At 35.4% G+C, this 27,874-nt stretch overlaps 1 protein-coding gene across 1 annotated transcript; it reads right to left on the minus strand.

Moving 5' to 3' along the window:
* Positions 1-1,436: 1,436 nt before the first annotated feature.
* Positions 1,437-20,521, minus strand: LOC130805211 (U-box domain-containing protein 44-like). Its single transcript, XM_057669885.1, has 4 exons — positions 20,214-20,521; positions 12,550-13,123; positions 12,092-12,404; positions 1,437-3,282 (listed from the first exon to the last, which is right to left on the minus strand). The coding sequence occupies exons 2-4, from the start codon at positions 13,108-13,110 to the stop codon at positions 1,718-1,720; spliced, it is 2,439 nt and encodes an 812-aa protein (XP_057525868.1). The 5' UTR covers positions 13,111-13,123; positions 20,214-20,521; the 3' UTR covers positions 1,437-1,717.
* Positions 20,522-27,874: the final 7,353 nt, after the last annotated feature.

A 27,874-nucleotide genomic window follows, 5' to 3' on the forward strand; every position in this document is an offset into this window, starting at 1 on the left:
TCATGTTTGAGACTGTCGGTTAAATGATGTCTCAAAATTGATGCAGCTTTTGCCTTAACTTCCTCAATTTTTATGGGATCTCTTTCAATATCATTTCCTTTGTCGGTGGGATTAAGTTCAATTATTGTGCATAATAAACTTTTTCCTTTTAGATATAATTTGATTTCTGAAGCCCATTGTATAAAATTGTTTCCTGTTAATTCCAGGGCATTGAATTCTCTCTTTTCGAGATCAGCCATTATTTTCTACAATTGAGAAAATGGCAAGGTTATTTAATGATTTTGTGTATCATCAGAGATATCAAAGCATATTAGTCTTATCTCCCCCTGATTTTGTGTATCATCAGAGATATCAAAGTATATATATATATATATATATATATATATATATATATATATATATATATATATATATATATATATATATATATATATATATATATATATATATATATATATATATATATATATATATTTTTTTTCATAATCGAACTCTTGACGATTCACTTAAATTATAATTTTCGGACCACTCTGGCATTCATCCCAGGGTGATATTTTTACAATTAGAAAATGATTTTATGTTGTGTAGAAATAATGTGGTCATGTCTGCTAATAATATTTGTTATAGGTAAATTAAGACAATTTATTATTATAATGTTAAATAAAATAGGATCAAATAAAATCGTTATTTATTATTATTTGAAGGTGAAATTAAATTTTATGAGTTTATTAAGTGATTATATAATTTATAGACTAAAATAACCAAATGCATATGCACATAATATGATGACATGATCAGATAAATAGAGATAAAATCGTCCATAAAGGCGATAACAATGCTAAATTAACCAGTCCATAAAGGCGGTCATTACAAAATAATATTAGCCAGTCTATATAGGCGGCTGAAAAAGTAAAAACGAACATAAAGAATAAATGACATTATTAAAATAAATTATTTTATGGGTTAATAGTCTGTAAACGTTTGTTACTAGTTTCTTCGATGTCGTCATTTTTTCTTTTTTTTATTTTCTTGTGGGACTGTAGGATCATTAGTAGGTTGGACTGGTGGGTTATCAGTAGATTGGGGTGGTTGATTAATAGGTGGTTGTGCTGGTGGATTAGCTGTATTATTGGGACTTGGCATTGAGTTTTCATTTATATGGGTATTATTTGGATTATGTCTTCACAATTGGTTTGGATCACTATTAGCTGGATTGGTAGTAACAGATATACAATTTTCTTCAAGTATAAAGTATAGAACGGTGTTAGTAACACCTTGGATAATAATATTGATACAATTTGATTGTTGGTCCATATTGTTGCTAAAAATGTTATAATATTTTGACTAAAAAAAAGTTACCTTCTTGGGTTTTGAGAGCGAAAAATGGTGCTGATAACGTGTTAAAAGATAGAGAGAATATAAGGAGAAAAGTAGTATAAGAGATAAACTTATATCTTTTTCTCTTGTATTTCATTATCTGTTGTGACTCAATACTACACTACCTTACACATATATATAGCACAAGAAAAGGAAAAATGAACAAATATAGTACTATTGCAAGGGATAGATAAATCCACATGACAATGCATTCATTGTGTGGTTACATCAATCACAACAAATACAATTATTTATGCAACCGTTTCCAATCCCTTACAATGCTCAAGATGAAAAATTCCCTGGAATCAAAACAATGGCAAAAGGTGGCACATACTTGATACTAGCCATCGCTGGGGAATATCCCAGAGAAGTTTGGGATCCTGTCAACATGCCTCAATGCACGCTCAGCAATTTGTCGTGTGCGATAATCTCCATGTTGAAAAGCATCGACAAGTGCAGTTCCAACATTCTGATCATTCGATATATCTAAAGCTATTTTATCAATCCGTAAAAGCCTCTCCACCACCCAAACTGCCGTCTTCCTTAGGTTTTCTGTTCGTTTCTCCACCAAAACATCGAGGATGGGTTTGGTTCCGTCGGCTTTATGCAATATCATAGCACCTTCTTCAATATTAAGTCCATCATCCAGCAAAGTGGATAAAGCATCAAGGGATGCCTCAATAACACCCTCATTTGTGTGATCTAGAAGAGCTACCAACTTTTCAACGGCATGACCTTCAACAAGGCAAAACGTCTCCTTCAAAGAACAGAGGCCTCCATGAACGGGACATAATCCCGATATTTGGGGAGGTTTTCTAAGACAGGAGAAGATTGAAGCACACATAGTGGGTGGAGGGAACTCCGGCCTTTTTGTCAAGTTTTTTGATTGTGAAGAAATGTTCCTTAATGCCGAAGCAGAAGCTTTTTGAACATCTTCAATCCCATTTGCCTGAAGCAACTCAGTAAATATCCCTCCAAGATTTTGATCACGGCAGAAAGCCATTGATTCAGGATCTACAGCTAGCACATATGTAACCCTAGCAAGAGAACGAACTAGCCCTTCTAGGTAAGGAGTCATAAAACGGCCACCCCTTGCCTCTCCATGCCAGATTCTCTTGATTCTAGATATGATAAGTCTGAAAGTATCTTCTTCAAACATTCTCCGAGTAAGTGAAGTATTGATCTCAGGAAGTTTAGCCAATAGGCCAACTGCCACAGCCTTCTCCTCAGTGATTCCATTGTTCTCTGATATAATTCTAATAAGGGCCCCAAGCTGGCCGGCAGTAAGTAAAGCATCAGATAATTCTTGGCCCATTAAAGGTGAGAGATTATGCAGAAGTTTCACAGCAGCTAACTGCAAATCTCGCTCCTCGATGAACTGGATCAAACTGATCGTGGCACCAGAACTTTTGATGGCAGCAACCACTTTTTCAACAGTCTTGGGACTGGTTAGTCCAACAAGAATCTGGAGGAGTTTGCGCTCAATTGAAGGACCTGTATTGCTGATAAGGTGAAGGAAACTGTGTATCGTCTCTTCAGAAACTAAGGTCTGGTTTTCAGGCCCTATTATAACTGAATCAATTTCATAACCTGAATTCACAACATTTGAGAGAATAGTAGCTGAAATCTCTTTCAATCGCATGGGGAGTTGTTTCACACCAAAACCGAATAGGTCCTTCACTAAAGGAGGAAGAATCCCGGCTTCAATCAATACCTTAGCACTTGCATCATACGATGAAATCTGATTTAATGCTTTCAAGGAGGTTTCTCTAGACTGTATGTCATCACGTTTCATGAGATTTACAAGTGATGAACCCACTGTTTTAGCTACCTGCACTTTGACGTCATTGTTAAGACTCAGCTCACCAAGAAATGAAGCCATCGATAATTTAGTATCAGGATTTCCTGTGAAGATATGTATGCATCAGGAATTTTCATGTAGACATTCTTAATGATCATAAAATTCCAAATATCTTACTTTAAGGTTTGACATGGTATTCCTTAAGGTATCCCTGAGCTTTCCTTTAAACTATTAATTTAAATCTAGGCTATCTTTCCTTTCTGCTTGATGTATTAATTTATCTGATAGGTACGAAGTGAATTTGTATAAGGTTCAGGGAACCTAGTGAAAATTCATCATATTCTTCACTCTAAGAGAATGGATAACATGTATTAGTTCAGAAAAAGTGGCAGACAAGCGACAAGTTTGTTCAAATGCTCTAAACAAAGTGACTAATATCAGCAGCAAGCAAGTTTGAGTGATCGAGTTTCCTGACATTGATGAGATAAAGTCATTGTATTTAGCAAAGACACCCCATGCCAATGTCCATGGTTATTGAAAGATAGTAATTAAAACTTATGAAAAAACAGAAGAAAATGAGATAGGTGTACAAGTGTACAACATCTAGGGCTCCAAGTAAAAGAAATACTACGTAAGGAAAAAATTAGATAACAAAATCTCAAGTTTATAAGAGTAGAAAAAAAATATTGAGCAGCAAACTAAATCTTCAAATCCAAAAGTAAATTATCCCGATAAAAGTAACCCTGTTTATTAATGGTTTTGTATATTCACCTCTTCCTCAGGTAACCTTACAATATGAAAAGCTGATCAAATTCGACAGCACAGCTATGGGAGTTCAAATATGATTATTTTTAGACGTCTTTTATCACTATCTTCTTGTGCTTGATGGTTAGCTTGTGCAAGTGCAAGGATGACGAGAGTTTGCAAGGGGAATTGAAAGGTGTATCCACATGCATGGGAGTCTTCAAGATGCAGCAGCCATACGCGAGGTCATCGAACTGAGCACCTCCAACACCATTTACATGGGCATGCTAGTCATGCAGTTCACGCATAGAAGGAGTTTGGATGTCATGTGGTCTTTGCTGTTGTTCAAGTATACTTGTGATTGCGTGTGTGTGATCAAGTGCTAAACAGAAATCTTTTAAAGTGACTTGGATTGATTTTGACATTTGAGTGTTAGGTGAAAATATTCCTACAAAAACATAGTAGTGTTATAGTTGGCGGAGGATATACCATTTATTTCGACCAAAAATACAATCTTTTCAACTTTGCAATTAGGCTTGAGTAGAGAAATTCATACCCCATTTTGCTCTTGGTTATCTGGTAAACATCAACATCTAGACAAACATCTTTCTGCCCGCTAAATTACCCTGAATCCTCACCATCATCCAATAAGGAGCCAAAAAACCATGAATATCCCCACAGTTATGCGTCACCACAATGACATCTTTCAGCCCTCCTCCCTCTTGCTTACCCAGAAAAGCACCTTCTAATTCCAGATCATTACCTAGGCCAAATTTTAGTTTCCCTCCACACCCCTCACACAAAAAAAATTATCTGATAGAATTAATCCATACAACTCAAATTGAACACATTTCAAACATCAAACCCAAACATTTTTTTGAAATTGAACTACTACTACTACCACCACTACTACCACTATAAGAAGAAAAAAAGCGAAAATTAAGATGAAAGAAGATAAATGCTCAGACTGAACTTATCACTCATTGTTCTCTGCCTTCTCTCTCATCTTTAACCTTTTTACTTTTTAAATTTTTCTCTGTATATGCTAGGGTTTTCGTTGGAACTAGACACCTTAACCCATATAAAAACTGTCTTTTCTAAACTTTTATTGTCTTAGTATGCACGTCCCGCTGAAGTAGTACTTCCTACTTTTTCTTTTTTGTTTTACTTTTCCTATTTGTTTTTGTTTTCCCCTTTTTTGGAAAAATAGTCCTGGATAATTTCACCTATTGCGCATCTGCAGCACCTTTCCCGCATTTTAACCTGCTACTACAGGTAGCTACTAGCCATTACACTCACTTTTTCTTTCTCCTTATGCATTTTGTTGGTCTACTCTTACTCCTCTTTGGTGATAGGTATCCATAGTAGCCAATTAAAATATAGAAAGGAGTGTTGTTAGCAAAAAAATATAAAAGATTGGATTATTTAGAAATGATCAATAGTAGGGATTATTCACAACTAATGGACAATAGGTGGGATTATTCAAGACAATATTTCATTTTTTTTATTTTCTTTTTCTTTTATTCTCTTCTTAATTCATTAAACTCCTCTCATTTATTTTTTTCTTTTAATCCTTAAATTTTAAATTCTTTATATTATATATATGATTTTTTTTAAATTTGAATTCTTGTACTCGTGTTCAACAGTAGGACGATGTCCCTATATCCTAAAATTCTACAAATACCGTACCGAACTGATGTAGCATCACCTACATCTAACTCTCATGAGCTAGCTAAGATCAATACAATGGTACATCAAATGGAAGACGCTCAAATTCAAAGTCCAAATGTCAAGCCCTTTAATTTCGTAGTCATGAACTAAGTCTTCATTAATTTGAGTCTTTTATTTTATTTCAAATATTTGAGTCCTTTAGAAATGATTAAGCCAGGTTTAGGATCAAGCTTAATCATGTCTCATGTTCAGTTAGTTGAGTTGTAATTTTCTTTTAAGTCTAGTATTTATTTTTTGACTCAAATGGGTTTGAAATGTACAAAGTGTGTGAAGCAAGAATCAAAGCAAAACATTCAGCCATAAAATCAGCAAAATGGCTGAAAATCATCAAGGATATATGAAGATTATTGAAAAACATTTTCAAATCAAGCCAATCACTTTATTTCCAAATATCCTCTAGATTTCAAAATATAGCAGTTGGAAACTTGCTTTTATCCTCTAGATTTCAAAATATAGCTATTGGGAGCTTGCTTTTGTGTAATATTCAGATTTTTTTCTTGCAAGTTGTAATCTTTGGTAGCTGAATTCTTTAGCATAAATAGGCTGCTTGCTCTCTTGCAATTCACTCACTTCCATTACATTTTAATACAAATAACCTTTGAGCATTTCTTATTCCTTCTTTGCAATTTAATTTTAACTTGGATTAGTTGAAAGTAAGTTGAAGTTCCTTTGCTTTTCATTCTTTTGGCTAAAGATTGAATGTGTTCTTAGGAGCCTATAGCTTTAATTTCGTGGTGAATTCTGTATCGAAATTAAACATTTGGTTCAGCCATTTTTAAGTTGTTCAGTCAACATATCTATTCTTAATTTTCCTTGTTTCAAAACCTCAAAAATCACAAAACAATTCCATTACAATAGAAACTTATTAGCCTTATTTATTGAATTCGAAACTTCAAAATACAAACGTGTGTTTATAGTTTGGTTCTTATTTAATACATAGCCATCCTATATCATCTTGGTATCAGATCCAAGGCTATGCTCCGAGCCTTAATTTTCATTCAGAAAACGCTATGTCTCAAAGTGGTGAAGATGAACCGAGAGATTTAAGCAAAATTATTGAAGAACAAAACGCGACAATCAAGTATCTTCAAGCCCAACTCAAAGAATTCCTACACCTCAAACGCACAATGAGGGAAGTGGGGATGAAGAGTCCGAAAGTTCTAAAACTAATAGAAAAACAAGCCGTGGAAGTGATCATAAAGTCGACATTCCAGAAGTTGAAGGAAGATTAGATGGAGATGAGTTCCTTGAATGGGTAAGAACCATTAAAAGAGTATTTGATTACAAGAATACAGATGAAGAAAAGAAGGTAAAGATAGTAGCATTAAAATTGCGCAAATATGCTTCTACTTGGTGGGCTAGCAAATGTGCAAAACGAGAAAGAGAAGGGAAAGATAAGATTAAATTATGGGAAAAGATGAAGAAGCAAATGAAGGAAAAATTTCCGCCTTCATACTACATGCAAGAGAATTTCACCAAACTTCAACATCTACAACAAGATGGCAGGAGTGTAGAAGAATATGGTCGAGAATTTGAAACCATGATCATGAGATGCGACCTTAAGGAGGATGATCATCAAACCTTGGAAAGATTTTTAAATGGTTTAGATTCAAAAATCAGAAACATTGTTGAATTACAACCTTATACTTGCCTTGATGATTTAATTAACCTTGCCACATAAAGTGGATGAACAACAAAAAACTAAAATGAAGGAAATCTCACGTTTCACTTCATCAAGAACTAACAACTTCAATTCCAACCAAAAGAACACCACCTATTCTTAAGCCCATTCGCAAGATTCAAAAGCTTTGCAAAACAATCCTTCAAAGCAGCCCCTTAGCGTGCCGAATACAGCCAAACCAATCACTAACTCATTCACACCTAGAAGATGTTTTAAGTGTCAAGGCCTAGGACATATTTCTTCCGAATGCCCGAACCAAAAAATGGTGAACTTGGTTGAGTTTGAAGATTATCAAGAAGAAAACGAGGAGGAATTCGTTGAAAATGACGTACTTAATGAGGAAATGGTATATCCGTATGAAGGAGAACTACTGGTCATGCGAAGAGCTCTTAGTGGGGTCAAAGCCAAAGATCCCAACCAACAAAGGGAAGCAATATTCCACACAAAATGCACGGTTAAACGTAAGATTTGTTCGCTTATCATTGATGGAGGAAGTTGCACTAATGTCGCTTCAAAGACTATGGTGGACAAGCTTAATCTCACCACTACTCCACACCTCGAACCATACATGATTCAATGGTTGAATTAAAACAAAGGTATTCCTGTAAACTCTCAAGTTTTACTATCGTTTTCAATTGGCAATAGTTATAAGGAGAGTCTTTTATGTGATGTTATACCTATGGATGCTTGTCATGTTTTATTAGGTAGACCATGACAATATGATAGAAAAGTTATGCATAATGGTTTTAAAAACACACATACTTTTGTTTTAAATAACAAAAAGATAACTTTAGCACCATATGCACCTACCGCTGATTCTAAATTGCAAGCCACTCTAACTAATTTTCATTCTTTAATTCCTATACTAAAAGGTGAACAACATGAATTTATGGAAAGAAAAGAATTGAAATTGTTATTTGAAGAGGCCGAAACTGTTTTGCATGATCACCCTTTGATTGAACCTTTGCTTGATGAATTTGCTCATGTTTTTCCTATTGAGATACCTAATGGACTTCCACCAAAAACGGACATACAACATAAGATTGATTTCATTCCTGGTTCCACATTGCCTAACAAACCAGCCTATAGAACTAATCCTAAGGAAACCGAAGAGATTAGGAGACAAGTTGATGAATTGCTGGCTAAAGGATTGATTAGAGAATCCATAAGTCCTTGTGTCGTTCCTACCTTACTTGTGCCTAAGAAGAATGGAGAAATGAGGATATGTGTGGATAGTAGTGCCATTAATAGAATCACTATCAAATATAAATTTCCCATACTTAGACTTAATGATTTGTTAGATGATTTATATGGTTCAAAAGTTTTCTCTAAGATTGACCTTAGGAGTGGATATCACCAAGTTCGGATCCATGAGGGGGATGAGTGGAAAACCGCATTTAAGACTAACGAAGGACTTTATGAATGTTAGTTATGCCCTTTGGTTTGTCTAATGCTCCTTCTACCTTTATGAGACTTATGAACTAAACCTTAAAGCCTTTCTTGGGTCATTTTGTAGTGGTTTATTTTGATGATATTTTGGTGTATAGTCAAAGTGAAGATGAACATGTTGATCATTTTCGTCAAGTATTTAGTGTGCTAGCTAAGGAAAAGTTGTATGGTAATTTGGAGAAATATCAATTCTTTTCATAGTCAGTTAAGTTTCTTGGGTTTATTGTGTCGATTGAGGGGATAAAAGCTGATGAGAAGAAAGTTGAGGCAATAAAGGATTGGCCTATTCCTACCACAATTCACCAAGTTAGATCATTCCATGGTTTAGCTTCTTTTTGTAGGATATTTGTCCCTAACTTTAGTTCTATCATGGCCCCTATCACCGAACTCACAAAACTTAAGACTTTTGGATGGAACTCCAACGCACGAGTAGCCTTTGAAACCATCAAAAACAAACTTACAAAAGCACATGTTCTAGCTTTGCCTAATTTTGATGATGTTTGAGTGTGATGCATCTAGGGTAGGTTTTGGAGATGTCCTTACTCAAAACAACAAGCCCCTTGCTTACTTTAGTGAGAAACTCAATGATGCCAAAAGGAAATACTCTACATATGATAGGGAGTTTTATGCTATCATTAGATGTTTGGAACATTGAAGACATTATTTGATTGCCAAAGAATTTGTGTTACATTCAGACCATGAAGCCCTAAAGTTTTCAAAGCCAACACAAACTTCAATCTAGACATGCTAAGTGGGTCGAGTTCCTACAAAGCTTTCATTTCACCATTAAACACAAAGCGGGTAAACTAAACACCGAAGCTGATGCTTTATCTAGGAGATACTTGCTTTTGAGTACTTTGAATACTAAGGTTGTAGGAATGGAATTATTAAAGGATTGCTATATTGATGATGTTGATTTTGGAGAAGTTTTCGATTGCTATATTGATGATATTGCTTTTGAGTACTTTGAATACTTTGAATACTTGCTTTTGAGAACTTTGATTAAGGAGTTTCATGAAGGTGGAGTTGGAGGACATTTTGGGGAAGAAAAGACCATAGTTTTAGTGAGTGAGACCTTCTATTGGCCCAAACTTGCTAAGGATGTCATTCATGTTATCAAGAGGTGTGTCCAATATCTAAAAGCCAAAGCCCACAAAACATCTCAAGGCCTTTACCAACCTCTTCCTACACCACAAAACCCATGGGAGGATGTGAGCTTAGATTTCATCACCGGACTTCCTAGAACCTCAAACCATAAGGATTCTATCATGGTTGTTGTTGATAGGTTTTTTAAGATGTCCCATTTCGTTGCTTGTCATACTACTCATGATGCCATTCATATTGCTAATCTTTACTTTAAGGAGATAGTAAGACTACATGGGATAACAAGAAGTATGGTGAGTGATAGAGATTCAAAGTTTCTTAGTCATTTTTGGCTTACTTTGTGGAAAAAGATGGGAACCAAGCTTAACTTTAGTAGTTCTAGCCACCCCCAAACTGATGGTCAAACCGAAGTAACCAATAGGACCTTAGGAACCTTGTTGCGTGCCCTCATTACTAAGAATCCTAAACAATAGGAACAATTGCTACCACATGTTGAATTTGCTTGTAATCGCGTTCCTAGCAAGACCACTGGGTTTTCTACTTTCTTTGTGGTTTATGGCCTTAACCCATTAACCCCTATCGATCTTACGCCTTTTCCTACACCTTTGAAGTTTAGTCATGATGCCGAGTCTAGAGCCAATGAGATTCAAAAGGAGCATAAGCAAGTTGTGGAAAAGATTGAGAAAATGAATGAGAAGGTTAAGGAAAGAGTGGATCAAAAGAGAAAAGAAATGATTTTTAAAGAAGGCAACTTGGTATGAATTTACTTGAGAAAGGATAGGTTTCCCACACAAAGGAAATCAAAGTTAAGTGCTAGAATTGATGGACCATTCGAAATTTTGAAAAAAGTAAATGACAATGCTTACAAACTAGAGCTACCTAGTAGGTATGTTGTGTCTTCTACTTTCAATGTTGCAAATTTGATTCCTTTTCATGAGGACATGTTACCAAGCTTGAGGTCAAGCTTTTCTAAAGAAGGGGAGGATGATGTAAGATCACCTACATCTAATTCTCATAAGTTAGCTAAGATCAATACAATAATACATCAAACGGAAGACGCCCAAATTCAAAGTCCAAATGTTAAGCCCTTTAATTTCGTAGTCATGAACTAAGTCTTCATTAATTTGAGTCTTTTATTTCATTTCAAATATTTGAGTCCTTTAGAAATGATTAAGCCAGGTTTAGGATCAAGCTTAATCATGTCTCATGTTTAGTTAGTTGAGTTGTAATTTTCTTTTAAGTCTAGTATTTATTTTTTGGCTCAAATGGGTTCGAAATTTACAAAGTGTGTGAAGCAAGAATCGAAGAAAAACATTCAGTCATAAAATCAGCAAAATGGCTGAAAATCATCAAGGATATATGAAGATTATTGAAGGACATTTGCAAATCAAGTCAAATCAAGCCAATCACTTTATTTCTAAATATCCTCTAGATTTCAAAATTTAGCTGTTGGAAACTTGCTTTTATCCTCTAGATTTCAAAATATAGCTATTGGGAGCTTGCTTTTGTGTAATATTCAGATTTTTTTCTTGCAAGTTGTAATCTTTAGTAGCTGAATTCTTTAGCATAAATAGGCTACTTGCTCTCTTGTAATTCACTCACCTCCATTACATTTTAATACAAACAACCTTTGAGCATTTCTTGTTCCTTCTTTGCAATTTAATTTTAACTTGGATTAGTTGAAAGTAAGTTGAAGTTTCTTTGCTTTTCATTCTTTTGGCTAAAGATTGAATGTGTTTTTAGGATCCTATAGCTTTAATTTCGTGGTGAATTCTGTATCGAACTTAAACCTTTGGTTCAGCCATTTTTAAGTTGTTCAGCCAACATATCTATTCTTAATTTTCCTTGTTTCAAAACCTCAAAAATCACAAAACAATTCTATTACAATAGGAACTTTTCAGCCTTATTTATTGAATTCGAAACTTCAAAATATAAACGGGTGTTTATAGTTTGGTTCTTGTTTAATACATAGCCAACCTATATCACGAACACTAGGATCTGCACCCGTATCCAATACCCATCCCTGAGTCCAAGTAACTATGGTAGAACCGTAGAAGTTAAGCAACATGCATCAGTAGCCTATAGCTCTACTGAGATTTTCCTAGGAGCGGAGTCTGGAGAGAGTACTCTGTTTCTTAAATCTCTGTTTCAACCACACAAATCAAAGAAACAAAAATCAAATACGAAGGTGAAAGGGAATATACCTTCAAGAAGGAGTGTTAGAAGGGGCTGAAGTCTACCATTTTCAGCCATCAGTCGCACATTGCTTTCACTCTGAGCTAGATTATCTAGTGTTTTATTAACTTTCTCAACAGTTAAAACATTTTCAGAATTACTGCCGGTCATCCCCACTAAGAAAATAACTGCGCCATTTATTGAGCCTATTTTCTCAGAAAGATTCTGAGATTTGGAAAGCTCATAAAGCAAAGAAATAGCTTCTTCTTTTTCTTTCTCTGATGACCGAGGGGACAAAAGTTTGACAATGGTACGTACAGTGCCTCCCTCACCCATTGCTTCCTGCAAAACACAACATAAAACTTGTAACTGAAACTTCTATTACTTATTGAAAGGAACATTAGCATAATAAAAATTTAAGATTCAGATACAACGAATAGTTCATATTATCTGTACTCAAAAGTATTAATCAAGACAAGAGATAAACCTTCATATCCGAGTCCTGTTCTGCTATGACCCGAAGAGTTTCCAAGGCTTTACATCGAACTTTCCTACTACTGTTTCTAAGCATTTCCACAATTGAATTCACTACCTGTGAATTATGAACGGCATTCTTGTTTGATTTTGATCTGCTTTCTTTAGAAATACATTCAACATGTCTCAAAGCTTTAAGAATGTCCTTAGGAGAAGCGTCCGCCGACAATGACCTCCGTGCCATATCAAGCTGTGCGGCTTCATTCCTGGCAATCCATTCTTCAATTGTGTTCCTCAGCGCTATACTAGGATTCAAATATGTACTTTTTAGGTCTTTTGAAGTTAATGGACAAGTAGGCTTCTTTCCACTTTCTTTACACTCTCTAAACCATTTCTCAATTGCCTCCCGTTCAAAAGTATTCCCGTTTTCTATGGTTACTGGGTCTCGCATCAGCTGGTTTGTTAAAGGGCAAACAAATGGGCTGAATATAGGCTCTACATGCAGCTTCTCGACTAGAGAGCTGTCATCTGACTGACTATCAAGGTCAGTACTTCCACCTGAGCCCCCACTCATATGTAATACTTCTCTGTAAATATAAAACAAAATTGCACATAAATTGATTAGTACATACGACTTGATTCTTCACAGATTAACTGAAATTTATATCTTAAATGATCCACAATTATAAACAAATTTAGAAGAAAAAGGAAGCTTAAGTATCATTCAATATGTACAAGGGTACAAGACCCCAAGCATACTAGTTTGCACATTATCATAAACACAATTACCCCAATACTCAAAAAACAAATATATCCTATTTTACATAGGTCAATATAAGAACCTTACTCCAACAAATAGAATGAGACATAAAGAAAAATGCTCCATTTCTTTTATTCCTAATCCTGGAGTCACACTTGGACCTCACCTTTGTACACAAGGCAAGCAAGTTTGTTGTTTGTGGTGGTGCTCTCCTCTTATGTCCTTATATTTTTAAGGCTAAAGATAAAACTATTCTTTAACAATTAGTACGTTCAACACTCATATCTAAAACAATTGTATAATATTATAAAATCTAACATGTAATTCACTAATTGTTAGCTTCCATCTGCATGTTGTTTATCTGTACTACTTTTTCTCTTATGGAGGCCTCAAAAATTTGAAAAACTAAACATGAAAATTTACCCTATCTCTCAAAGGATTAAAACCAGATCGAATTTACAAAACCAAAAGGATCTTTCACAAGGTAACCCCATGATTTATAAAACATCACAAGGTAAACTTATATTTTCCATAAACAAAAAGGCATGAAGTGCTTCAATGGTTTGAAAACATTCACGATGTACTACTAAGAGCAGTAAACAAATAACCATTACTTGATACCCCACCAATTAAGACAAGTAAATATCAAACAAAGGTTAATCAGTTCTAGTTGAACACCAATGAAACCACCTTGGCGCTTCGAAGGAATGTAATTAAGTGAGCATAGTATTGCCCAATGTTCGGTATATATGGTTACAAAGAAAGCTCATTGATTTCTTAGAACAAAGAATCCAATTATTTACTAGCTAAAATAAGAACCTAATTATTTAATTACTAAAATAGAAAAAAAGAAATATTAACAAAATATGTTTCATACTCTAACTCACCCCCTCAGCCGAACATAGAAGTGCTCGTATGCACAAAATGTCTTTGAAATCATTAGATAAAACGCGTGAAAGCCTTTTTGTATAAAATGTTAGCAATGCATGAAGCACACGAACGTCGCCATGAGCCACTTTCTCACGAACAAAATGAATATTCATCTCAATGTGTTTAATGCATTGATAGGACAGTTCAACTCCAAAAGTAAATTTTGGATCCAACATCTATTTGAAATAACAACAGAAAAGCATGCCTTTTGCTCAAAGAAATTCTAAAAAGCTCTATTTATGTATTCATTTCCAATGTTACATCAAAAAGTTTTCATATTTCATTTAAATTGAGTTTAGACTAGCATGAACAGATAAGAGCACTTGTTTGACTTGAGATTGCTTAGTAATAGGAAATGTCCATAAAAAATTTTATAGTCATCAAGTAACAAAACATAATAATGATGGCCAAAAATACTAATTAGTGATGTCCAAAGATCACTATGAATAACATCAAATGCTAGATAAGTATATGTAATCAAATCATAAAAAGAAAGTTTCAATGCTTTCCAAGAGAACAAGTCATTAACAGAGAAACCAAAGGGTCAAAAGAGATAGACACCTTATTATTGATGATAGATTTACAAACAGAGATACTAGATTTATAATGAGTTAGAGAGCATTAAGGACATTGTTTAAAGTAAAAGGTGGATAAAGAGGAAGCAATGTAGTGTAACCTTGACCAACAATAGGAATTAAATGACCACTACCAACAACAACATTATGATGTGTATTGCTTGAATTGAAATAGAAAGGGTGAATACTTGCATTCGTTTGTATGTGAGATGTAGCACCAGTAAACATGCCAGTTTTTGGAGAAGAACAATGCATACATAAAGGCCTCAATGCAGTAACATATAGCCAAGAACATGAGGAGCGACAGCGTTAAAGGCTAGATGTCAGGGCCAAAGTAATGAAGAACGTTGAGTCGCTTGAGTTACCATGGGCTACCAAGGGTATGCTAAAAATGAGCAAGACGAAATTGTCCATCCATCCCAATCAAGTTGCCACGTGTGCTAACATTGTGGCGAGGGACTTTGATAAAGTGACTCCACTTGTAGCTGACTGGATTGTTTGTTGACTAGATTAGGCCCTATGAGAGTGGGCCTTCTTCCCATTAAAAATTGAATTCCCCTCCCTTTATAAGTTTTGTTTCTTTCATTGTTTATACAGTAGTTAGAATATGTGGGGGGAAAATAAAAGATCTGGGAGAAAGAGCGATAACCATGGCCGTAGCCCCAAACCAATAACTAGCACATTCGGTACCTCCATTTTCACGAGCAAGATGATCCTTAATAGTAAGCTCTACAATTTTCAACCTCGAAAGAAAGCTTTCAAAAGAGGGTAAGAGGTTATGGTTTTGAATAATGTCCATTGTGCCATAGTATGCCTCCGATAAAAAACATAAAATTAGACGTTTATTGATTACAGGAGCATCAACATCAATCAACTTGTCCGCCAAAGATTGGAGATGCTTACAATAATTGTCAATGGAGTTACAATCTTCATAAACAATAATTTTCATTACGCTTGAGAATAGCGTGAAAAACTATTGCATCTAAACGCCCCCAAAGGGTCGGGTCGGCCGACTTGGCCATCTCATAGGCATTTGTAACCTTTTCTTGTGTTGGTGGAGCCAAATGATTATCTTGCATGTACCTTAGCAAGATTGATGAAAAAGGTAGCCTAAGAGTGATATAAAATGAGCTCACTATCTAATATGATACGGTCATGAGATATCACATTAGTTAAGATGAGAACGGAGTGAAACTTGAGTGAGTATGACATAGAGAACACATTGAAGAGAAGGTTGGAGATGAAGAGAGGTATGACTAAGTTAGCATCCCAAATATATCTGATACCATGAAGAAATGTAAGTTCGTTAACATAGTATTGCACAATGTTCAGTGTATACGGTTACAAAGAAAGTCGCAGCTCATTGATTGCTTAGGATAAGAAATCTAATTATTTTAAAATAGATTTAGGCAAATATTAACAAATATATTATCATTTTCTAACACCCTTTAGACTAGAATAATTGAGAGTACAAATAGAGAGAAGCAAATAGTAGTAGTAGTAGTAGTGTTGAAAATGAAATAGAACTATTAATGTATTCAAAAGGCCTTCAAAATGAAAAGCTCTTGAATTTATACTAAGGTGATTCCACCAAAGTAAAGCAAAAATTTCTACAAAATTTGTTGATTGGTAGTAAATTTAGAAACAAACTTGAAACATGTTAGTAATTTAGTAGAAGCCTCATTAGTATCATCAAATTGACAATATTAATGCATCTTTTAATAGACATTTCGACCGTAATAAATGGTGCTACCACAGTAATATCAATTAAGTTGTGTACTTTATATGAAAAGTCGCATGCCAATTCACATAGTAATCCAACCCCCATAAACTTGCCAATCATTACTGTTTAAAAATTAGTATTGAAAAATAAACATCACTTGGACTCTTGGTATTGGCTATCACCTCATCAACCTATATCAACTCGTTGACACTTAAATAGGCGATTTTCGCAAAAATTTAATAAGAATTTCTTTACAAAGTTTAAAGCACAAAATCCTTGCTAAAACCATCATATATTACTACCTAAATGGGTCATTAACGTCGATTATTTTTGTGCATCCCTTTTACTTTATAGGCTAAAATTGCTAGTCGCTTATTCTATATCAATAATTTGTCAATTCTGCATTACTATTCAAGAAAATAACATAGGATTTAGAGTACTTCAACCTACAACATCTTTGCAAGATCGAGTTTTGCCAAAATTGGTACATATTCTATAATTGCAAAAGCTTGTGGCTCCAATTTCAACAAGTTCATAACCTTAATAGAAATTATTTATTTGTGTTATGAAATCCTAATTGTAAACACATTCTTCAATTAGTCTTGCAAGCTAAAATAAATAAAAGAGAATAACTTGAAAATGCATAAAGACAATTGAGAAATAATGCATATCATAGAGGCAAAAACAACCATACTGAATGGACCGTTCCAATGGTGGGATCTAAGATGTAAGTGTATTTCGCCTATATAATGAAAGAAAATAATAGCATTGTTTAAAAAAGGGCATTCAATAAAAAATGTAAGGCATTTCTTTACAATTGATCTTCGCTAGCAACTTAATCTTTATCCTTGTTGTTTTAGAACAACTTTCTTTCAAAAAGACTCACATAAAGAAGAGCAACGTAGCAATTCACATAGTAATTCAACCCCCATAAACTTGCCAATCATTACCGTCTGCAAATAGTACTAAAAAATAAGTTACATCACTTCGACTCTTGGTATCAACTATCATCTCATGTATCTGTATCACACTGTTGACATTTAAATTGGCGGATTTCGCAAAAGTTTAATGAGAATTTCTTTGCAAAGTCTAAAGCACAACATCCTTTGCCGAAACCATCATATATTACTACCTACGTTACTTGAGCTTGGGTATGGGTATCAGATGCGGGAGTAGATGCTATTGTCCGGTACGATAATTTTAGAATTCTAGGATATGCAAACATCGTTCTATCATCGGATACCGATACGGGAATATGGAAAAATAATTTTAAAATTTTTCATATGAAATAAATATATTTAAAATGCCTAAAATTTAAATAATAATGATAATAAAAATAGTACTAATAACAAAAAAAGAAACGGAAAAAAATAACACGAAATACAAAAAACTCACTTTGGAAATCGGCTATGTAATTATGTCAAAAGAAAAAAACAGTAAAATACTTTGGGCTTAAAACATGAATAGCCCAAAGCCTAAACCTAATAGGTATCAGAAGACATGAATAACCCAAAGCCTAAACCTAATAATGCATTTTAGTTTCAAAGAGGGCAAAGCAGCGGCTGATCTCCATCCCTCTCCTTTTTCCTTCGCTTTCTTCACGTTCCTAAACCAAACCTTGTGCTCTTTATTTTCAAACACTAGTCCTAACGTTTTGTTTATCTATGTCTTGCTTACCTTTTGTCTCTTGTTAAACTTCACACTTGCTCCTACAACGGCGATTTGAAATACCACAAGGTAAATTTCCATCTTCTTCTCCTTTTTCCTTATATGTTCTCTTATTTTCTCTTTCATATTCTCTTCTTTTCTCCTTTATTTCTCCGTTGTCTGTCTTTAATCCATTTGGATTGTTGATTTCATCGACTTTGCCAAACCCATTGCAGATTGGCATACCAGATATATATCCAATACTGGTATCCGTACCGGCCGCACCGAACACCAGTGAATCGGGGATAACAAAGAGTCTGAGTGACATAGATTACTCCCTAAAAGCGTCATTATAGTTGATTATTTTTTTTAGCATCCATTTTACTCTATAGGCTAAAATTGCTAATAGCTTATTCAATATCAACAATTGTCAATTCTTCAAGAGTAAATTACTATCGAAGAAAATGACATTGGATTTAGAGTACTTCAGCTTACAACATCATTGCAAAGAACGATCTTTTACCTAAATTGATATAGATTCCATAACAGTTATGTTATTAGTTCTAAATCTTAATTGAAAATTATTAGTTATGTTAAGATACCCTAATCGTAAACACATTGTTCAATTACTCTAGCAAGCTAATGGAAATAAGAGAGAACAACTTGAAAATGCAGAAAGAAAATTGAGAAAATTATGCATATCATAGACAAAGAGGCAACAAACAACCATACTGAATAGACCCTTCCCATGGTGGGTCTTAGATGTAAGTGTATTTCGTCTATATAATGCAAGATAATAAAATCGTTGTTTTAAAAAGGGAAATCAATAAAATATAAGTCATTTATTTTCAATTGATCTTCTCTAATATCTGTACACTTATCTATGTTGTTAAAGAACAACTTTCTTCCAAAAAGACTCATAGAAAATAGCAACGTAGCAATTCTCAAAATAAAGGAAGGATTATGAAAGTTCCATCATGTAGCATTCATTTTAAGCCATTCTTTGAATTTATTATTTTACTTTACTCAACCAAAACGAAGTAAGAACAATTTTCCCTTTGAGAGACTAGAGGTCTCAAAAGTTCATTTTGAGGCCGCTTAACTCTCACATTAATGAGATCTTATCGATTTTTTATAATACTAATTCATTCATAAGTCCATAATAAATAAATGATTCTTTTAAAGACTCAACATGGAATTTCAACAAAAATGTTGAAAGGGTAAAACAACATGTGGTCTCTCCAACTTAAGTGAACAATTTAAACTTTAATTTTTTGAGATGAATAAGAGCTAAACTTAAACGAACTTAAAAATTTAAACTTTCATCAAAAGTTCCATGTCATTCCCATGGTGATGAAACTTTGAACAAAAAAAAATTTTTTGTTTACAAATTTTTATTGCCAACTAATATCACCTCTCTCAATGGTAATACATTGGAATGAATTTTATAAAGAAAATGAGATGGTTGAAGTTGGACAAGCATGGCCAAGGTAGCTAAGAGATTTTTCAACCAAAATTATACTAGTTTTCATTTCCATTACCACCGTTTATTACCATCAACCAAACAAGCCGTTAGTGCTAACCTATATTGAACTTAAGTAAATTGCATTTATTAGTGATGTAGTCAACTAGGGTGAAGATATGCGAGAACAAAGTAATATTGAATGTATCTCAAGCAATTGAAGAGTGTATCTAAGTATCATGTTAAAGAAAAAGAACCAGAGTGATATCCATCAAACAAAATATTGTTTCTCCCAGACACATGTCTCAATTTATGGTAATCTTGCCTATTAAGCCTTGAGCAAGGCCTATCATTATATCATCATGTTAAACTTTACATAACATCAGCAGTTAAGAGAGATGATAGGGCAGAACACTCAAGACAAGAACTTTGCTTCAATACGTACCAAAAAATAGAGAACAAAAACATCCACAATGAAAAATTTAGCAAAGAAGCATTCAACTTGAATAAAATAGTGTCAATTCAAACAACAGTAAAATTAGGAAGTCAATTGAAAATGAATGAATCCAATTAGACTTACAAAGAAGAAGGCTACTAGATTCAGCAACAACTAGATTTGCAAGAACAAAACTGGATGTTTTGCTTCAATTGCACAAATTGGAGTTGGACCCAACAGCAGGAGATCTCAATTCAAGAATTTCTTCTTCTTTGTAGAAAAAGAAGGGAAAATGAAGGAATTTGGTTGAAAAAAGGCAAAAAGAGTACAAGTATATAAGAAATAAAAAGTGTAGCTGTATGTGTGAATCAGACTAATGGGAAGAGAAGAATGTGGGTTGAATAGTCTTCATTGTTCATAATGATGATCGAACAAACTGAGGTAAGGGTTTGACCTTTTTAAATTTGGCTGCTTGCTTAATTATATCATATAAATTTAAATTAATCATAATATTCAAGCGTCGGAAAATGGTCGTGTGCGTTCCACGGTGGTTCAAGCTAGGAATGACAACCGGCTGTATCTTAATGAAAGATTGAAACAAATAGAAAGTTTTCCCATAATATTGCAAATAAAAAAATTAATTCTCACTTTGTTTGAAATGGGAAATTATTTCCCACATTACCGTCCACGTAGGATAGGTGTGAGAAAATTTTTTTTATTTTTTATTTTTAATATAACCGCTACATGAAATGGTGGTTTTGTTTAGGAATCTGAAGTAAACCCCTGAATGAAATGGCGGTTTTGTGAATTTTAATTTTTTTTTTTTTAAAAAAATAAAATACTACTAAGCAAACCGCCACATCAAGTGGCGGTTTTGTAGCAGTACAAAACAGCAGCACCTTCATATGTTGTTCACTTCTTCTCATTTTTCGAATGTTGCCGGTGCTCTCTAAAAAAAAAATTCTTCACTCCCATTTTCTTCATATTTACAATTCCTCTCATTCAACTAAACTAATCAACTACATTTCCATCTTCTCCTTGTCTACTTATTTATTTTCATCCTCATTTAAGGTATGAATATAACTCTAATATTATTTCAATTTGCAAATTGTTTTTTTGTTCATTATTGTTGTCATTTGAAGTTGTAAATACATTGATTGTTTGTTACTTTCTCTTGATTTCATGATTTAAGCTTACATTTTACACATTTGTAGTTGAATTTATTGATTTGGTTTGTATGCATATAAAGTGTTTGATGAAATGCTTGAATGAAAGTTTATTACTTTGTAGGGTTAGTTTAATGGTTTTAGTATATATTCATTGTATTTTTAGCTTTATATTTGAAATGTACCTTGTAATAAGTGTTCTTATACCTTAATATCACAAATTCTTGTATTCAAATTTACACTTCCTTTACTCACAATCAACAATTAAGTGTATGTGAAATCACATGAAAAACATGTTTGTGTTTGCAGAATATGGATCATTTTCCCGTTATAGTGTATTGGGGTGGGGAAGTAAGTTATACTAGATCCGATGTTGGGTATAATGGAGGATTAAATACAGTGATGTTTATCCATCGTCAGAATACTAATTTTGAGGTGTTTCATAGCAAAATCTGTGATGTAATTGGTTGTGATCGCAACTCTTTTATGTTAAAAATGGAGATGAAATATTCGGTGACTGGGAAAAATGTGTTAGTCCTGATTAAGAATGATGAAAGCATAAGTGCTCTTGCTTATGCGGCATCACAAGCCCCTGGAACGGCAATGGAGGTTTATGTTGAATTGGTTGCAAATTTGGATAATGCGAGGGAAGTCATGACTAGCATGGAACTTCCAGAATCAGGTCCTAGTGCACGCCATGATACATTCACAGAAATGTTAAGTAACCTAAATTACGCTAATGAGCACTTGGATGAGCTTACCTCTCCAACTCATTCACGTGGCATTGGTGGTGGTGTAATGAACACCTTCTCCACGAGTCACTTGGGTAGGCGTAATGCGAATGAGGTTGATTCTTTAGATCAGGAGGATGAGCATATTGATTCTGATTCAGAGGAGGATGATGAAAGAAGAGAAGCTCTAGATGCAGCGATTAGAGATGGTGCTCCATCTCAAGACTGGCTTAGAATTGATGATGTTGATCAAAGATTGATTGATGCATGGATGACCTGGAACGATGACAACTCCATGAATGAAAATGGAGACTTTAGGATAGGGCAAGAGTTTAGCTCCTTAGACCACCTTAAGAAGAATGTTAAAGCATGGGCGATTTCTAACAATAGAAATTTTCGTGTAATTGAGTCGGAGCCTTCAAAGTACGTTATCCAATGCACTAATGCGGAGGATATATGTTGTGAATGGAGGATGCGAGCTGTTATGACCGCAATGGGATCGTTTAAGATTGTGCGATATAAGAGTCATAATTAAGATTGCTCAGTACATTACAGTGACGACCATCCCCTCCTTACTTCTAAATTTGTTGCTGATCTTATCATGGATATGATCACAGTTGATCCAGCGTTTAAGGTGAAGTCAATCGTTAATTTTGTAAAAAATAAATACAGATTTGTTATAACATATAAGAGAGCTAGGTTGGCCAAAAATAAGGCTATAACAAAAGTATTTGGGGATTGGGATAAGTCCTTTGAGGAGCTTCCAAGGTACCTGCAGGCGTTAATGCAATCTAATCCAGAAACAGTGGTGCAATGGGAAGTCCAACCGACAATGGATCCTACCAGAGTGATGTTTAAGCGAATTTTTTGGGCTTTCAAACCATCCGTTAAGGGTTTTCCCCACTGTCGCCCCCTTATTTCTATAGATGGTACACATTTGTACGGAAAGTACAGAGGCACACTTATGGTTGCTATGGCAATAGATGCAAATTCTCAATTGTTTCCACTTGCCTTTGCCGTTGTGGAGGGAGAGAGCAACGACACATAGAGTTGGTTCTTGGATTGTATAAGGCATTATGTCACTAAGAGGGACGACTTATGTGTTATATCTAATCGTCACGTGGGATATTTGAGGTCACCACTGGTTGTGGCAACAAGATAGCAGGAAAAGGTGGAAAATCCTACATGGTTGACCTCACAGCAACATCATGCTCCTGTCAGAAACAAACCATCTTCAAGTTACCGTGCTCACATGTTCTTGCAGTATGTCGAGCTCGATGCTTTTGTTGACCCTTCGTTTCGCACTACAAAATACGTATCCACATATAAAAAGACTTTCATGCCTGTTCCAGATATGTTCACCAGCGATCCTTGGAACGGTCCTACAGTTGTTCCAGATCCCTCAACGAAGCGTGGAAAGGGTTGTCCGCGATCAACTCGTATATGGAACGAAATGGATGCACCCTTGACGCGTCCTCGTAACACGTGTAGCTTTTGTGAATTTAGTGGTCATAATAAGAAAACATGCCCTCGAAGGTCAACAAAGTATGTTTTTTTAAATATTTTGTAATATCATGTTGAGTCTGATAATATTTATATGATTTTCATAACACTTATGTATGTAATAGCGATCACGGCGATGCCGGGCCCAGTTGATCCATCAGTGCTTACGCTTCAGGTGACACACAGGAGCATAGCTGCGTGGGAGGGCTCCACTGCCTAATTGGTTACTCGTCAGCACTACCAGGCGAGTACATTACATTGGGAGGTAGATGACAGGGTATTAGAGGTAGTCGAACTAGCTGGTTTCAGATACATTCACAGGTTGTTGGGGGGGGGACTTAGAGCTTGATCGAGCTCTTATCACTGCATTGGTGGAGAGGTGGAGGCCGGAGACTCATACCTTCCACCTCACAGTTGGCGAGGCAACGATCACGTTGCAAGATGTGGCAATTATAATGGGACTGCCTATTGAGGGACAAGCAGTGATAGGTCATGGAGAGGGAAACTGGCCAACATTAGTTTATGAGCTACTAGGGGTTTGGCCTGAAAACCCTCAAGACCCCACACAGCCGAAGATCATCGTTGGATCGTCAATGAAGCTGACTTGGCTCCGAGAGCATTTTAGCGTGCTAGAGGATGACGCGGATGATGTTACGGTTGATAGACATGCGCGAGCATACATCTTGTACCTGTTTGGATGCATCTTGTTTCCAGACAAGAGCAGTGACTCGGTGCAGTTGATCTATCTCCCTCTACTGGGAGACTTGGAGCGCGTAGATGAGTACAGTTGGGGAAGTGCTACCCTAGCGTATCTGTAATCGTAACTTATGTCGAGTATCTCGTAAGGGTGCCAAGAACATTGGTGGTTGCTTGATGTTGTTACAGATATGGTCATGGGAGCATATTCATAAAGGGAGGCTCATAATTCGGACGATTTGACCCGATGGGCAACATGATCAGGAAGATGACACGGATGATTTTGAACCGATGTTAGGTTCACAACATCGTCGCGAGATGGATCCTTTAGCAGTAAGGTAGCAACACTCAATTCACTATTCAAATTCATAATTTCACTATTTTATGATACATGAAATGTTAAACAATGTTTGTTTGTTTGCAGCTGGCTTCGCGTATATCTTTCGAGATCCCACTCCCCCCATACTTTCATCTACTACAGAGACGCACTTGATCGACAACGGGACGAGCAGGTTATTAACATTTAGTATTTGTATTAGTTATGAATAAATTGTATATATTACCGAGCATATTGATTTCTATTACAAATGACATAGCAACCTTACACAGCGGCTAAGATGGATGCTCTGCCGCACATATGTACATCGGGCCACGAGATTTAGAGATCACATTGTCCACTTATTTGCTTTGACATCGTCGAGCTACATCTGCCGGATCATGTCATGCGTCAATTCGGTTTGGAGCAGGTTATTCTGCAAGCCTGTGACACCCAACCTCAACTACATGCGATCGATCGGAGGACTGGGGACAAGAACTACCTCGTACGACATAGATCGCATGTAGATGCGTGGAATGACCGAGCATCTAGATTGGTTCGAGGAGATAACTTCACAGGTTATAGCTCTGATATGTACATGAGTTGGTACAGGCGTATCTCCATATTACGCCTAAGGAACACCACATTTGCGCAGCCAGGATCACATTACCATCCGACATCTACGTTACTATTACGTCTTCTTTCAACACTCATAAGACATAGTAATAGTTTTATGTGACTCTTTTAACAATATAATGATAACAAACAGGCTGAGCGCATCCGATCGGTGCTCATACAATGCAATGACACGATTCAAGGGGCCGCTACAACGCCAGTTGATGTGGGGTATCGGCTATGTTCTCAGACCATAGGCTCCATTAACGCGTCGTTGACCGATGCATTGAGTCAGGCGGGTTATGAGTACCTTATACCGAATCCACCCGTCATTGGCGAGGTAGATGACACATTCCACACTTCTTCTCCACGGAGTTCAGCCCACCGAGGTAGCTCTTCCGGAGGATCCAATTCTCGGTCCACAAGAGCTCGCCAGCGTTCATCTACTCGAGGTCGGTCTTCCAGATCGCCATCGATATTCGGTACTATGTCACCATTCGTTCCTCCAGCTTCTATCACCACTCCTCCGCAAAGGATCATCACATATCAGCGTGCTAGTCAACGACGAGCTCCTGCTCTTAATGTCATTGCGGAGGTTGACGATTTCACACCATCATCATCCACTGGTGCGCAAAACAAAAGGGGTCGGGAGTTGTGGTTTAACGAACTTTGTATATTCTTATATGATTTGAACTTCTTGTATGACTTTGCATGATTTTAATATATTTTCGCATTATTTTCATAATTAATTTTTTCAAATCAAGCTGGTTCGTAATTGATTATTATGGAATAGATGGTATTAAACTAGTTTAATGCAGGTTGCGTTCACTATTTAAGGGAAATGAAAGGAAAAAAAAAGTTGCAGGCCACAAGCAAACCGCCACATGAAGTGGCGGTTTACCAGGGACCAAACCGCCACTTGAGATGGCGGTTTGCCTTGACCAAACCGCCACTTCATGTGGCGGTTTAGTGCTTAAGGCAAACCGCCATCTCAAGTGGCGGTTTTATCTGAAAAATTTTAAAAAAAATAAAAATTCCACGTGGACAGTATTGTGGGAAATACTTTCCCACATAATGCAAAGTGGGAATTATTTTTTTTAGCGATATTATGGGAAATCTTTCAAACAAATCAGCAATTATAACAAAAAAAAAGAGTTTTGGGTAAATTTAATTCTAAAAATAAGTGTCTCTAAGTCCGAGGCTAAGGCTAGATACGTTCGGTATTACTAACAGCGAAAAAAATAATCTGGTCAAAAAAAGTCAAAATTATTAAGGAGACAATGTCATAACGTTAAAAGGGACAAAAAATAAAAATTCTGTTTGTTCGTAGTTAACTGTAAACAAACAACTTTTTTGTTTTTTTTTGTACTTCTAAGGTTATGACATTGTCTTCTTTATGTTCGCAGTTAATAACTACGAATATACATGACCTTAGGATCTAACATAAAGAAGCTTATTTTTAAAATTAAGTTTACCTGAAGCTTATTTTTAAAATTAAGTTTACCTGAAGCTTATTTTTTTGTTAAAATTGCTTATCTATCTATTATCTATTACTTATAAAAAATAGGAAAAATTATTTCTAAAAAGCCAACCTTTTGGCCATCTGCAAATAAAGGGTCAACGTTTCATTTATTCAATAAAAAGACAACCTTTGTCTCATTTTTGCAATTAAAGAGATAGTTTACTGGTAACCGATTAGCATTTATTTCGCATACCTACCCATACATATCTTTCTCTAGCATCACCACTTTATTTCAAAATTCAAAAATATCTTCCAATTCCCTTGCAAACACACGAAAACAGTGCTACATCTTCCTCCTTAATTTCGCATCTTCAACCCAAGAAAAAATCAATTGCTGCATCTTCAACCCTCGGCCAAACCAGACGCTGCTTCTTCAACCCAAAAAATCGGTCCCTTTAATCCTTCTCCAATGACGACATAAATGCAATTTTAGGGCAAAGTTGATTTCCACTAAAATATCACAACCTAAGTAAGTTTCTAACTCTAAATTTCTGCAATTGATGTCTCATTATTGATAATTGTTGATTTGCTTAGTAATTGTTGGAATTTACTCTCTTAGGTGGAATTTGGTTAAACACATTAGAAATTAGGATTTTTGTGTAATTGTGAACATAATGAATGAAAAGGTGTTTATTAGAATTTGGTATGGGGTAAATTCAAGGAAGCTGAAGGTAGTATTAGTTATGTTGAAGGTTTTGGTAGAATAATGGAGATGGATCCAGATGATTTGTCAATGGATTACTTGATGAGTTTAGCTAATAAGTGCAATGGAGATAGAGGTATACAAGATCTTTTTTATTTGCTTCCAGGTTACACTTTAAAGGATGACTTAATGAAGATAGATGGGGAAAATGTTGTTGTTGAGTAACATAATGGAGTAATTCAGACGAGGACAGTAAATGTATATGTGCTTCTTAAATATCCAACTTCTGCACTCCCTGCAACTGATCTTGATAAAGGACCACTTGATCAACCAAAGGTCCAGCCTAAAAAGTTAACCCCTAGAAGGAGTACTAATATACCATTGAGGAGAAGTCATAGGTGCAATTTACCAGTAGCCACTACTACCAAAAGGGCATTATTGCTAGACACTAATGTTGACCACCCTTTTGAACCTGAAATTCATTCTGATTTTGTAGATAAATCCATAGATGGGAATGCATCTGGTAATAGTAGTTTAGAAGATGTGGATTATGATGTAGGCCTTGATGATAGTGTGAGTAGTGAGGATGAGTTAGAGGATGTTGATTTAGTGG

This window comes from Amaranthus tricolor, chromosome 2, assembly GCF_026212465.1.
Source record: "Amaranthus tricolor cultivar Red isolate AtriRed21 chromosome 2, ASM2621246v1, whole genome shotgun sequence".
In the NCBI taxonomy this organism is placed as follows: Eukaryota; Viridiplantae; Streptophyta; class Magnoliopsida; order Caryophyllales; family Amaranthaceae; genus Amaranthus; species Amaranthus tricolor.

Coding starts and splice junctions, on each gene's coding strand:
- LOC130805211 (XM_057669885.1), bottom strand. CDS start 13,110: ATGAGTGGGGGCTCAGGTGGAAGTACTGACCTTGATAGTCAGTCAGAT. Junction 12,405..12,549: donor AACAGGACTCGGATATGAAG/GTTTATCTCTTG, acceptor TGTGTTTTGCAG/GAAGCAATGGGTGAGGGAGG. Junction 3,283..12,091: donor TCTAACACTCCTTCTTGAAG/GTATATTCCCTT, acceptor ATATCTTCACAG/GAAATCCTGATACTAAATTA.